General features: G+C 43.1%; 1 protein-coding gene across 4 annotated transcripts in view; it reads left to right on the top strand.

The window, feature by feature from the left end:
• The window catches only part of SLC25A25 (solute carrier family 25 member 25), a 30,799-nt gene that overhangs the window by 3,175 nt on the left and 12,499 nt on the right, over positions 1 to 15,125 (top strand). Inside the window, exon 1 of one of the 4 annotated variants that reach the window (XM_017661697.3) lies at positions 10,863 to 11,501. The exons of 2 other annotated variants lie outside the window; for them this stretch is intronic. In XM_017661697.3, the coding sequence (XP_017517186.1) occupies positions 11,283 to 11,501 (219 nt within the window). In that variant the 5' untranslated portion in view covers positions 10,863 to 11,282. Of the gene's footprint in view, positions 1 to 10,862; positions 11,502 to 15,125 lie in introns of those variants that run through there. One more of the 4 variants, XM_017661698.3, reaches the window with a different exon arrangement.

Below are 15,125 nucleotides of genomic sequence, written 5' to 3'. Positions count from 1 at the left end.
TTTACAGAGGAGGGAACCGAGGTTCACAGAGACTGTAAGGCAACCTCAAAGCTCATTTGGCTACTGCAGACTTAGAAAAGGAACTGGATTCATCTTCTCATTCCTGTTCTACTCTAATTTATCTATACCGATTGTTTCTGAGGGATGTAGAGTTCCAACCTGGGCTCTTGGAAGAGCTTGAGAAAGATGAGTTTGGGACCACATCTGTTATTCCCAAAATATGTTTCAAGGCTATCCAGGGATTATCCTGTCAGAAGGGGAATCCACCCTGTCCTAATTCTCTCCTTGACTTGAACAGTGTACATGAGGCAATCTCTGTTGACTTGAAATAATTGAAAGGAAGATCATTACTGTCTAGTTGGTATTGCTTCATCAGACAGTACTGTTGAACTCTATACCTTTTAAATATTTGGCCATTTTGGGGGGGAAGTGTTTATCTAAATAGCTGGACTTAGATCAAGTCTACGAAAGAAAGAGCCTTTTCCATAGATAAGGGGTAGACATCACTTGGTATAATGGCCCATTGGAAAAAGAAAAATGCTCTTTGCAGATTTGATTGAGTTCATATGTTCTGATTGTGTTGTATTGTTGCAAAACTGGTTCCTGGCTTAGGCAGAGAAAGACAAGTACCAAATGATTTCCCTCATTTGTGGAGTGTAACAACGAAGTGTAACTGAAGGAACAAAACAGCAGCAGACTTAACAGACTCCAAGAAGGGACTAGCTGTTACCAAGGGGAGGGGTCGGGGAGGGTGGGTGGGAAGGGAGGGAGAAGGGGATTGAGGGGTACTATGATTAGCACACATGTGGGGGGTGGTCACAGGGAAGAGTGTAGCACAGAGAAGACAAGTAGTGACTCTGGTATCTTACTACACTGATGGACAGTGACTTCAATGGGGTATGGGGGAGGGCTTGATAGTATGGCTGAATGTTGAAACCACAATGTTGTTCATGTGAAACCTTCATAAGAGTGTATATCAACAATACTTTAATTAAAAAAAAAATTGGTTCCTGGCTTGAAGTAATTATCATCAAGTCAACTAGATTTAAAAAAAAAAATCAATTGATTTTTGGAAAAGTGGAGTCAGATATCCTGATCCTAAGATCAAGTAATAAATAAAAATATACCAGAGTGGGCCTGATCTGAAGCTTCAGCTGGATAAATTCCTTTGATGTTCAGAATCATTAATTGTTGAAGTCTCACAGAAACCACAGGGGTATGAGAAAAAAATACTTTGCTGGTCTTTATTTCTAGTACAGCGGAGTGCAGCCATGGGATGAATCCAGTAAACAAAACTGTGCTTCTATAGGACTAGTATTATTAAACTAAGTCTGAGCAGAATTTTCATTTTTAACCATTTCTTCTTATACTAATGTGAATTTGGCAGAACCAAAGGATTTAGTCTTGGAAGGGTCTCTGGCCATCATAGGTCAGCATCCCACCCGGTATGGGGAGCATTCCTCCACAGCATCCTTCACATACGGCCACACAGCCCATTCCACTATGGATCCAGTCAGGGTCATTGTGAGTTCCTCAAGTCAAGCTGAAGTCTGTCTGCTTGTATCTGCTACCTGTTTACCCCAACTGTGCCTTCAGAGGCAACACAGAAAGGTGATGCAAGGGCCCTTTATATATCTGAAAACAGCTGTCTTCGTATGATCTCTGCTGCTGCTAAAAACAGTAGATTTCATCCTGTACTGAAAGGATTTGTTGTCCACACTTCTTAGGGTCCCTCATCTGAAGCAGTATCCCATGGGAGTTAACTGTAGCCGTTCCTTGGAAACATTGCACTAAGTGGAAGAAGACAGTCACAAAAGACCCTGTATTATATGATCCGTTTATATGAGAATCAAGAATAGAAAACACTATAGAGACAGAAAGTAGGTTAGTGCTTGCCTAGGCCTGTGAGGAAGGTGGTAACGGAAGGGTTTGGGGGTTTCTTTTTGAGCTGATGAAAAAGTTCTAAAATAGACCATTGCGATGGTTGCCTATATCTGTGAATATAGTAAAAACCATTGAATTGTACTCATAAATGGGTGATTTATATGACGTGCGAATTTCATCACAATAAAACTTTAAAAAAAAACAGTACAGGCTTTGTGGTGTAAACCTGGGTTCAGATATTCTGCTGCTTGCTGGCCACATGACCTTGAGCAAGTAACCTCTCCAGGTCTCGTGTCCAACGTGGTAAATTCCTTCTTCATAAGATTATTGTGGGATTAAATTAGATGAAGTGTGTGTAAAGGGCCTGGTACAGCACCTAACATAGGTGCTCAACACAAAGTGACCTTTTCCCCATTGAGTCTTTGAAAATAAGACACCCAGAATTGATCATACTCATCTACATTTTTTTCCCAGAGTGCTTAGGGAAAAGTAGAATAGAAGGAAGAATGTCTGGGGACATTAGTAATAAAGGCTGTGTAGCAACCAGAGAGCACAGTCTCCAGTCACCCTCTGAGGGTGGGTTGCAGAAAGCCTGGGCCTGCAGCAGACATTGGGGATGTTAAAACAAAGAAAGAAAGAAACCAGGGTGGCAGGAGACTTCTAAAAGGCTATTTAAGTGGTAGAGTCACTCTACCCGTAAGGATGTCTCTGGCCCATATGTTTCCCTTGACGGAAATGGGCCCTTAGGAACACTTCTCTTGCAAGCCTGTCACCTGGCTCCTGAGCCCATCGATGGTCTTTCCTCAGATACAGAATTTACTTTGACGTTGTGAAAATGGGAGCATCAAACAGAGCTTAGTTAAAACTTTTGGAGATTATCTCACCTCATTTTACAGAAACGGGACTGAGGCTCAGAGGGCTGGTTGAAGGCGAAGGAGCAGAACCCAGGATTTGACCGCCCAATTTAGCTCCACATGGACTCCCACCTTTCCTTCTCTGGCTGGAGATGCTTAATCAGCCCTTAAACCTTTGCAGCCTTTATTTTCACAGCTTATGACATTGACATATCTGTGCATAACATCAGCTCAGCATTTTAAGACCCCTGCTGGTGCTCAGGAAGCAGGGACTGAAATGTTAGGTGTGCGCTTCCTAAATATGGGATATAAAAGACAACACAATACCTAAAAAAAAAAAAAAGCTGTTGCTTTAAAGATGAACCTCCTTTAAAATAAATAAATGAATAACAAAAGTAGAACATACGGAGCTTCTTCTCTGCTGTAAACTCTTAGCCAGAAAGCTTGTAAAGGAGGTGAGTCATGGGTTCATTTTCCCAGGGTCAAAAGGGAAACTGGAGATAGTGGCCATCCAGCTCCTGCTGGTGCTTTCCACGTTGTTCCGTCAACCCCTGGGCCTCAGGCCTTCCTTGCTCCAGCCCTTCCTCCTTCTTGGCTGGAGTCTGACATGACTCTTCTTACCAAAACACAAAGAAAACCACCTACATTGTGTGAGAAAACTCCCAAACCACTCAAATGTTAGTAGTGGGGAAAAAAAAAAAAAGAGGGTAGTTTGGATTACCAAGAATAGCACGCTGTTTCTTAAATCCTGTCTGTAGGCCTGATAATTGAAGAGTCCTTTTGGTTAAAACCAGCCAGCTGCGGTGCCAGCCTTCAGCAGCCTGCTGGCCTGTTCCCACCCTGCAGGTGTGAAATGCTGCTGTCACCTTTGGTGAATGCTTTTCAGTTGAGTTTTAATCCACGGATGTTGAAATTGGAAAGGTTTTCAAGGTCGGTCCAGTTTGGTCCCCATGTTTTACAGCCCAGAGAAGTTAAAACGACTTGTCCCACTGAGGCACTAGATACGGTCCCTGGGGTACCACACAGTAATGCATTCGTGGACACGGTGAGCTTTCCCGTTTTCATTCACAACTGGGGTGTATTCTTTTTGCTAGTCTCTTCTTTAAGCTATGTAAGAATTAAAAATAGCACCTAATAAGTAATTCTGTAGCTTAAAAAAAAGTCTTTTCTGAATTGTTTCTAAGAGCTTGCTTGGTTTACACCAGTTATTCTTACTCAGTTCTTTCTGCTGCCCTTCATGCCCTGAGCACACTGCTGGGCAGCAGGAGGGTGGAGTTCCCATCCCTGTCCCAGCTCTTCTCTACAGCCACCCCCCCCTCCCCCCGCAGCACAGAGCAGGCAGCTGGTGAGAGCTGTGTTTGCACCCACTCTGACGATGTCAGTTTTAGAGTGCAATCTGAAGTCAAATTTAAGAAGCTGAAAACATTTAGTATTTTGGTAATAAACCTACTGGTTTGCCTTTTTGCCCAAGAGAAGGGAAGATGTGAATAAGGATAAAGTAGCTGCCACACAAGTAGGCACAACATGTGCCAAAGGTTTGGCTCCCACTGATCAATTTCGGATTGGTTGAGAAACTTCTCATCATTTTAGGTGACTGGGTTTTTACATGCTGGCCTCAATACCATATTCTTATGCTTCATACATGTTGATTCTGAAGGAGAATCATGTTCTTATAAACACAGAAAAGAAATGAATGCTGTTGCTGTAAAGTCTCCTGCTTCTGCAGAACTTTCTGTGATACATCACAAAATTCTACACTTAACAACCTCATTAATTTTGCTCCTAACTTTATTTTAGAGAAAAGAAAAAGGCGTCTTTGTTAGTGGGAATTGCCCTTGAACCTGGGACCTGGACGGGCCTGGCCTCTCACTGGGAGTAAACAGACACCAGCCAAGCAACTGAGTGCTTCCTCTCGACTGCACTTAATCTTTCTCTTCCACACTCATAGGCGTTTCCTTCAGGGAGTCTTTGCCAAAAGCTAGATTTTCTGGTTGTACTTCCTAAATGGAAACAGATTAGGGGATTTTACCTTTTTCATCTGCAGTTTGTCTTCAGTGCCTTGATTTCATTTATGCCTTAATGCCAATCAAACAGGCAAGTGCCTGGTTCCTCTCCATTGTCTAAATGTGGGCTGGGTCACCTGCAGGAGGTTGAATCATCTTACCTTACATCCCGCCAGAGGGTGTGGGGGGGACAGCACCCAGGATCTAAGCTTGAAATCACCAGTTGATTCTCTTCAGTGGTGAATAGTCACCTGCTACAGTTGTGCCTATGAAATAGCGAATAACTACCATTTATCAATGTCTGAAAAAAAAATCCTTCAAACTCTTGCTCCCATAGCACCTCAAAAGAATTTTGAAAACAACATACCCCCTTGCACATCTTCAAAGTTTGATGCCTACAAATTTTTGTTACAAGTTTAGTAAGTGCAGAGAATATAATTTCTGGCATATTGTCTGTCTGCTTTAAATGTTTGTTGGTTTTGGTTCTGGTCTTGGTCAAACCCTGAGAGTTTTGCATATTAAGATTCACTCCATTTCTGAGAAATGCCCTCCTTTAACCTGTTTGGCCAAGCCAGTCCTCATTTTCAAATCAAATCAGTCTGGCTTTCTGTCAAAGAAATCTGGCTTCAGTTTTCAATTTAAAAAAGTATTCATGGCCTTTCATTTGACAACATCTCTTCTGAAATAATTCTAAGATAGATAGGTAGTGGATCTATGATTCTAAGATAGGTAGGTAAACTGATAGCCATGAGCTATGGAGCGGTGTCCTGGAGTCAGCTGAGGGAAGATCTCGGCCTTGTTTTAAGATGCCCTCAAGAATCTCCAGCTGTCCTCGTGTGGAATCTTTAGGGCCTTTTATCTGGGTAAGTCATCAGGATAATTTGGAATGGGTTTGTGCTGGGAGCTCCATTCCATTAGAATGGATTGTTTTCTCTGAAGATTACAGAAGATTGTGTGACACACTTTTATTCAGCTAAGTCTCCATTTTCTAGATTCTTGGAGGAGTGTTACTTCTGCAGGTGATGAGGCTCATATTGATCAGATTCTTTGTTGATGTTTATAAACTACAGTTACAGGAGGTTTACACTTGCCAGCCCTGTCTCTGGGTATGGGTGGTCCTTCATACCCAAGAAAGCTAAGTGTGGTAGAGTTATGTTATAGCAATTGCAAAAGAAACTAATGGGCTACCAGATAACTGCTGGTTTAGGTGATGGTATGGTGTAAGGAAAGAGATGGCATTAACCCACAAGGAAATCAAAGATACAAGAAAAAAATGTTTTAAAATGAAAATATTGCAAAGTATGCAATTGAACAAATTCCATTGACCTGTCTTAGGTGCTGGTCAAGAGAGAGTAGAGGATAAATAAGGCATGGTCTGTTCCTGGCCTAGTTTATTATTTCCTTTCTGCTTACTTTGGGTTTATTTTGTTTTTGTTTTTGTTTTTTCTGACTTCTTGAGGTGAAAACCGAGATTTGAGACCTTTCTGATATGGGCATTCCCTTCTAAGTACTGGCCTTGGCTGCATCCCACAAATTTTGATGTGCTTTCACATTGTTCAAAGTACTTCCGAATTTCTCTTATGATTTCTTCTTTGACACATGGATTATTTAGAATTGTATTATTTAGTTTCCAAATATTTGAGTATTTTTTTTTTGTCATTGATTTTTAATTGAATTCCACTATGGTCAAAAAGCATATTTTGTACAAGTTAAGTCCTTTTAAATTCAGCTAGATTTGTTTTAAGGTCCAGAATAGGTTCGGTGTATATTTGAAAAGAACATGTACTCTAGTCTTATTGGGTGGAGTGTTTTATATAACCAGTTAGGCCAAGTTGGTTGATACTGTTGTTCAAGTCTTCTGTGGCCTTTCTGATTTTCTGTCTGTTTTGTTCTACCAGTTATTAAGAGAAGGGCGTTAAGCTCTCTGGCTGTAATTGTGATTTGTTCTTCCTTTCCTTGCAGTTTCGTTGGGTTTTGCTTCACATAATTGGAAGCTTTGGAATGTGGTGCAAAAACAATTAGGATTGTTATATCCTCTTGATAAATTGACCCTTTTATCATTATGAAAGTATTCTTTGCTCTGAAATCCACCTCATCTGATTTAGTATAACATTTCAGTTTTCTTTTGATGAATACGAACATGGCATATCTTTTTCCATTATTTTACTTTTAACCTATTTGTGTCTCTGTATTTAAGTGTGTTTCTTGTAGGCAACATAACAACTAGATCTTGCTTTTTAAATCCAATCTGACAATCTCTGCCTTTTAATTGGGATGTTTAGACTGTTTATGTTCACTGTCGTTATTGATATGGTTTAAATCTACCGTTTTGCTACTTGCTTCCTATGTGGCCCACCTGTTATTTGTTCCCTTCATTTCTGCCTATTTTTGGGTCAGTTGAGTATTATTGATTCTATTTTATCTCTTTGGTTGGTTTACTAGCTGCAACTCTCTGTCGTTATTTTTAATGGTAGCTATCGGAATTATTATATAAATCTTTAACATATCACAGCCTACCCCAACTGATATTATATCACTTCACAAATAGTTTAAGAATCCTAAACAGTATACTTTCATTTCTCTGTTTCCAGCCTTTGTGCTGTGATTCTCATACAGTTTTACTTCTCCGTATGTTGTAAATGTACAATACAGTGTTTATCTTTGCTTTAAACAGTCACTTAATTTTAAAGAGATTTAAATAATAGGAGAAAAGTCCTTTGTATTAACCTATGCAATGACCATTTCCAGGGCTCTTCGTTGCTTTGTGTTGATCTAGATCTCCAGTAAGTATCATTTTCCTTCTACCAGAAGGACTCCTTTAACATTTCTTGTAATATAAGCCCTCTGGTGATAAATTCTTTCAGCTTCTATATGTCTGGAAAGTATTTTGCCTTCCTCTTTAAAGGTATTTTTCGAGGTATAGAATTCCAGGTTAATCATTTCTGATGAGAAGTCTCCTGTCATTCTTATCTTTGATCCTCTGTATGTAATGGGTCTTTTTTTCTCATGCTGCTCATAAGATTTTCCTGCTTATCACTGGTTTTCAGAAATTTAACTGTGATGTACCTGAGTGTAGGTTTTCATTTGTTTGTTTTGTTTTTCAGTGTTTCTTATGATTGGGTTTGTTGAGCTTCTTGGATCTGTGGATTCGTAGTTTTCAATAAGCTTTTTTTTTTTTAATCTGGCCATTATATCTTTAAGTATTTTTTCTGTCCCTGCCTTCATGAACTTGTTACTTGTATATTAGCCTGCTGTTGGTGGTGGTTCCACAGTTGCCTGTGCTCGGTTCGTTTTTTTGCTCTGTTTTTTTTCTGTTTCATTTTGAAAAATTTATGTGCTGTGTCCTCAAGTTCATTAATCTTTTCTTCTGTACTGTCTAATCTATTAAAACTCTCCAGTGTGTTTTTCATCTTGGACATTGTAATTTTCATCTAGAGTATCTGCAGTGTCTCTGTTTAACGTTCTTGGGCTTCTTGATCACGTGGAATACATTTATGGCTATCCTTGTATACTAATTCTGCCATACATGTCATCTCTGGGTCAGTTTCAGTTGATTGATTCCTGTCCTCCTGGCTCATCTTTTCCTGCTTCTTTGCTTTCCTGTTAATTTTTTGTTGGCTTTCATTGCGCTGGGTGCTGAATGTTTTTGTATTCCTATAAATACTCTTGAGCTTTATCCCAGGATGCAATTATTTGGAAATAAGTTGACCCTTTGAGGGCTTGCTTCTTAAAGTTTTGTTAGGTGGGCAAGAATAGCATTTAGTCTAGGGCTAGTTTTGCACAGCTGTTGAAGCAAAACGCTCTTAGTACGTTTCCTGACCCTTCCAATATTATGATGTTTCCCACTCTGGACCTGGGAACTGTTCTTAGCCCTGTAATGGCTTTAGCTGCTCTTCGCTCACCCACAGGCAGTTTCCTCACCAGTAGGAAACTCTAGGGGGGCCACCACAGATCTGCAGCGCTGCACTCTGAGCAGCTCCCTCCATTCCCATACTCCTGTGAACTCTAGCTGCCCTGGCCTCCCTGGCCCCCAGCTCCATCTCTTCAACATGGGGAGACTGCTGGGCTCTTCTTGGGTTGCCCACTCAGCACCATAGCCTGGAAACCAGCCTGGAAACTGGGGCAGTCACAAGGCTTATGTCATGTCTATTATTTCTCCGGAATCACTGTTCCCTTATAGCCTGTAGGCAGGAAAGCAACTCGCTCCCTGTTATTCCATCTTGGGTGGAAGCCCCTGAGTTCCTAACTCAGTTCTGTGGTATGGAGGAGTCCATTAAAGTAAAAGCCAGTGACCTATGAAGTGAGGGCTTTCCCTTAGGTTTGTAGATGGGGGCCCAAAATACCACCGGCTCGTCCAATTCCCCAGACTGTTCAGTTCCTAAAAACAAGACTCATTGTCATTAAAGGACTACATATTTATTTAGGGGTTTTTGTTCTGGACTGGCTCTTCTTTGGTATTAAAACTAATGAGTTGTATGAGCTCACCATCTTTTTCTAGATAATGATAATATAGCTAATATGTACCATTCTAAGAACTCTGTATATTATGTAATTTAGTCTTTAGCCAGCGCTGTGAAGTAACAGTACCACTCTGTTACTATCCCTATTTTGAGCATAAGGATACTAATGCACAGAGAGCTAAAGTAACTTGACCAAGAGCCCTCAGCTAGTAAGTGATGCCAAGGATTGGAACTTGGGATCTGACCCCAAAGACTGTACATTTAATGAGCACACAAAACTGTATATGCAGTGAGCAGGCCACTGAGGCAGGCCCCTCAGCTTTCAGAACAAGCTTGACCAACGTGCTTTCCCATGGCATGTTCTCTTTTTAAATAACTTATGTATATATGCAAGCATGCATTTCTGGTAATACATGCTCATGATTCAGTTTCACAAGGTATAAGAGGGTAGAAAACAAATTTCCCAGCTGACTTCCACCCTCAAACCCCCATGCATCCTCCCTACCCTAAACTTTCTTTTCAATTTTAGTGTCTTTCCAAAGGTGTTCTTTGCACATACCAAGCTAAAAGTTAATAGCAGCAGCATACAATCCCCTTTTGTTTGCACTTGACTTTTTTTCATTAACAAGATATCTTCAAGTAATCCCATAATAATAGGTGTAGGGCTACCTTTTTCTTTTTAACAGCTGCACAGGGCTCCACTGTATGGGTGTGTCATAATTTATGTATCCCCTCCCCTTTTAAAGGACTAAGTTGTTTCCAGACTTGTACTATGATAAACAAGGCTGCCAAAAATATCCTTGTGTTGTATCACATGTATGTCTTACACATATACCATACATATGTGTATGTGATTTCCCACATGTGCAAATATATCTACAGGATAAATTGCTAAAAGTGAAATTGCTCTGTCAAAGGATATGTGCTTTTGAAATCCTGGTAGCTGGGACTAAATTGCCCCCTAAAGAGGTGGTCCTGACTTATAGCCACTTGTGTGGGTGTTTCCACATACTCTCCCCAACACAGTTTATTAAACTTTTTGTGTTTTAAAATGATGGTATGAACATTGTATCAAAGGGTAACCTTTTTGATGGATGACTGGTAATTGCATTTGCCTGCTAGTGAATTATAAAACAACCAAAGATTAATGAGCCTTTACTCAATTCAGTCTACAGACTTCTGTCCCTGGTTCTGGGTATTAGTAGTAGAAAGATCTGTGAAAGTAATAGGAAGACTTGGTCCCAGTCCCCAGGCAGTTCATGGCGTAGAGGGAGACACAGAGAAGTAGCTATGTTGCGTGCGTTGTTACACAGTTGGGGAGCACGGGATAATGGGACAAGAAAAAGTGTTACTGGAATCTTAGGAAGTGTTGCCAGGGTCTCCCGATCACGTTAAACTTCCTGGCGGATGTCATCCCGGGAACAACCAGGTGGAGAGGAGGGAGCCAGCCTCGTGAGGACGAGCCAGCTCAGGGGTAACTGCGAGGCTGCAAGCCCATCTGGAGGGGCCGGTGCCACCTCCCTGCGGAGCGGCCGGGCTGCAGCAGGGACTCGGCCGCCTGTGATTGGAGGGTTGCTGCTGGGGGCTGATGAACTCGGTAGTGTCGGCCGAGGTGATTGGCCGCGCCCTGCTGCAGTGCGAATGCAGGCTGGATGCTCCGGCCTCCTCGCTGCTGTGAGGATCATTAGTTGAGTGAGGACCGCTGAATAATTGGGAGCTCAAAGTTGCTTCTGCCCTCCGGAGAGGTCCGTGGGGCTCCTGCTTATTCCTTTTTTTAAAGAGTCACGCATTTGATCACCGTCCACCTGCAAAAGTGAGTTTTTATTGAAGAAGCTCCAGCTGCCCTCATTGTCAGCAACCCGGCAGGGCTCTCAGAACGGGCTACTTCGCAGGCCAGGCAGGACAGCAGGGCTGGCAAATTTGAGAAAGCAGGAGACAGCCTCTGCATGCAGAGCTGTCAGCCTTCCTACTCGCTGGGCTAGCCTTTCAAGCAGCTGTGCAGCCGGAGACCCTTGGTACTGTGGTCACGTCCCACCTCAAACGTGAACAGTCACCGTCGGCGACACTGGGAGGAAGCCGTGATGTTGCGGATGCCGTGGCATTTTCTGTCTAGCTTTCTCCCCAGGGCTGGGTGCCAAGGCCCCAGAGAGGGGAACCATGATGAAGTCAGAGGCACCCCGGCTCCAGCGGGGGAAGACCAGATGTCCAGCTCTTTGGGGAAACCAGCTGGAAGGGCTGAGGCCCCGGAAAAGAGACCCACCATTTTGCTAGTGGTCGGACCTGCAGAGCAGTTTCCTCAGGTAATGACAACCTCAAGAGGACCTCCTACTTGGGGCTGGCCCAGAATAGAATCATTTTCCTGGAGGAAACTGAAGTGCGGGGAGGAAGAGAACTTAAAAGTCAATCTCTTTGGTTTTGGGGCTGGGGAGAAACGTCAGACAATGAAAACAGCCCAAATCTTCAGTCATCTCTCCGTGCCACTGTAAAAGCTTTATTACCCTATTGTGACCACTTCAGTCTGACCCTTCAGGGGAGGAGATTGAATGCAATAGAAGCTTTACCTTAGGATTTGTCGGCTTGGCCCCAGAGGCCATTTGAAAGTAAGAGATAGACGATTACAGTGTGTCTTATGTCTTAGTGAATCCAAGCAATGCAGGGAGAACTGAGCTGAGGAGCTAAGCGGGCAGCAGAGAGCCTTCAGAGCTGAACCCGACTGCCTGGAGCTGGGGAGGGCCACCCTGTCCGGCATCCCAAAGGTCTGACCCTTTGGCTTGGTGGGCAGAGGGCCCACCTTAACTTTGGGTCTGGAAGGAGGGGAGTGAAAAGGAGGTAGTCAAAGGAGAGGCTGGGGTCTCAAAGTGTAGAGCCCAGTGCCCCCTCTCAGGTCTGCTGAGTGCCAGGGCCTTCCAGCCATCTCTCAATCGGAGTGTGGGTCATATCTGATCCTCACAAGAGTTAAGGTAAGTGGCAGTACCACCATTTCATAGATGCAGAAACCGAGGTGCAGAGAAGTTAAGTAAACTGCCTGGGATTAAGGAGAAGCAGAGGGGTCATTTCACCCCAGTCTGTCTGGAATTTTGCCCTGTACTGCCTCGATTTCCCCTAATAAAACAGTCTGTTCTCAGGGTCCTCAGGATTAGAATGGACAGGTTGTTTGCCTGATATTTCTCCTGCCTGCTGTAGGAGTGACCTTGGTCACCACCTGAGCTTTTATCTAAGTTTGATAAAAATCAACTGGAGAAGGCAAGGAGATTCTGCCCTGTACCTAGCATGCTGTAGTTTCCCCAAAACTGTGGGTTAAATTGAATTGCTACATTTAAGAAATAAATGTTCATTTTTCCTTTGCTAAGTGGGAGGGACTTCTGATAGAAACACCTTTTGCAGTCATTTAAGCATTGAGGAAAATCCGTAGTCTGACAGGCTAGTCCCCGGTTCGCAGGGATCTCGGAGTCAGTATTATGCCTGAGATGTGCTTTAAAAAGTATCATTTTAGGTTTTAATCATTTTAGACAGTTTAGGTTTTAATCATTTTAGACAGTTTAGAAATGGCGGTGGCCCTATGTTTTGTGAGGAACTTTTTTTTTTAATCTGCAGACCTGCTTGCTTTATGGCTGAGGGATTAAGGATTGGCTGACTTTCTGTTAAATTTACCTACTTTTGATTTCAATAATTAACTGCTCCATTTCCTAGAGTCACAGGGCACCTCTTGCCAGCTCTCCCCTCCCAGGGTGTCCTCACATCAGGACTTTGTGTTCTAAACAAATTCCTGGCTTGCAGAATCTGGAGCGGTTGGGGGCTGAACCTGAGACCCACAATTTTCATGTGCTCTTTTCCCCCAAAGGGAGACAGATCAGCTGGCTGGGGTGGGAGGAGCCGCAAGAGGGGGACGGATCACCCAGTTAGGTTTGAAGCAAGAAAGCAAATGCCCCTGAGCCGTGTGGGCTCTTTAAAAGCAAATAAACCAAGAACTGGACTAGAGTTTCTGCAGGTGGCCCTTTCCGGTTCAGCTACTCTTGAAGGAAGGGTTTGGGGTTTGTGATCAATGGTCGGTGGGGCCTGCCCTTGCTATTTCACTCAGGAAGAGGTCCCCAAGGCGTTATGAAAACCTCGTAGAGAAGTTCTCTCGGGTTCCCAGGCTTCTCGATGTCCCGGCTGCACTCATTTGTTTGCTCTCCCTAACCCTGTTTTAACATGTCTGCTCGTGAGCCAGATTCCTGCAAGCTTTTATTCTAGGAACTGTTCCAGTTTTTCCCCTTATCTTTGTTTTACAGTTAATCTGCAGTTGGAGAAGAAAGCCATTAGTGTGGAGTGGGAGGTGCCTTCCGCGGCATTCAAGCTTTCAAATCCTGAGGGGCTGTCTTCTCAGAAGCTCAGAGAATTTTGCTCATTGTGTTCCTAATTGCCAAGTGTAGGCAGGTTCCATTGGAAACCGGCTACACTGGGCTGTCATGGCAACCTGATCATCAAATGACGCGTCGGCCACAGCAGCAAATGAGGTTCGACAGCCTTATGGGTGGGTGGGGCTAGGACTGCCGGATGCTGGCAAGGCTGCGTCGCATATTAATAATTTAGGCTTGGTCTGAGTCATTGCAGAGGAGGGGGAAAGTACTTTGTGACCTAATACTACGCTCCCAAAGGTACTGTACCTGCCTTGTTCTTACTCATGGTATTCCAGCACTTACAGGAAGCACCTGTGTTTTTGCATGAAGCACAGTGGTCGAACAAGGAAAGCATGTAGTGGCCCTGGCAGGTTTGATGGGGAAAAGATGCTCAGGAGAGGAACTGCTGCTTTACAGATGAAATCTGAATCCGACACCACTAAATTCCAAGGGGTCTAGAGTTGCTGCGATGGTTTCTGAATCCTCGTTACAGAAATGGTCATGAGAAGAGAGGAAACAACAAAAATAGATCTGGGTCACAAAATTCGAGTCAGTAAAGAGAGCAGAGAAGAATCAGAGATGGCAGGAGGAGGAGAGATCAGCACATTTCCCAGGGGTTTAGAAGAGCCAGGGAACCGGTGTGCACCGTCAGGAATGAACACAAACCATCTAGTCTTTTCCTTATTGGTAGCTCCCAATATGTGGTCGGAAGCTGTAACACAGATAGAGCCTCACCTTGTTCAGGCCGGTGCCCTTCCCTCACACCTGCCACCTGCCAATATGAGGTGTAGCTTACCGTCATTCTGTGTCAAGCCTACAGGTGTTCTTTGGAAACTAAGTTCCAAAAATCTCTTTTTGGCAGTGTCAGGGTTGGGCTGTTGTAGTGGATGTTGTAATAAGAGCTGGGCCCTGAGGCTCAGCCCAGCCTCCAACGAGCTCAGGGCCTGGGCAAATCAGGGAACCGCCCCAATCCTGCTTGCTTACCTCAGAGGTTTAGGGGCAACCCTAGAGCCCCTCTGGGCCCTGCTGTCAATAATTCCAGGGACAGAGCATTCACCCTGGCCACTAGGCACCTGGAGATTGGCTCCCTTGGGAAGAATTCCCAATTTCTTTGTGAAAATGGTGTTCTGCATGACGTGTGAAATCAGGATGGGTGGTTTAAATCAATAAGCAAATGCCAGGTTTGTCCAGTGAAGACATTCTGTTGACTCCATCACAGATGCAAACTAAAAATAAGTTAGAACCCTTTTTTAAACTTAATGTTGGAATGGAATTAATGTCAGCATTGTAAAATAATACCCTGACAAGCACATGCAGAACTTTTCAGAGAACATATTCTGACCCCATGATACTGTTGGTCTGTAGAGTAATGAGCTTTGTTTTAATCAAGGAAATGCTATTCTATTTTTTTTTCTAGAAAATAGTTGCTCTTATATAATGATGCTTTTAATAATTTTTCTTTATATGTTGAATATGTTTCACTTTTTTGATATTGTTTTCAAATCTCAGATTTGATTTATAAGTACATTGCAAAATGCAATAGTA

Source organism: Manis javanica, chromosome 2 (assembly GCF_040802235.1).
Source record: "Manis javanica isolate MJ-LG chromosome 2, MJ_LKY, whole genome shotgun sequence".
Lineage (NCBI taxonomy): Eukaryota > Metazoa > Chordata > Mammalia > Pholidota > Manidae > Manis > Manis javanica.
Note: the sequence above shows the minus strand (reverse complement) of the source record. Positions and strands in the feature narration are given on the sequence as shown.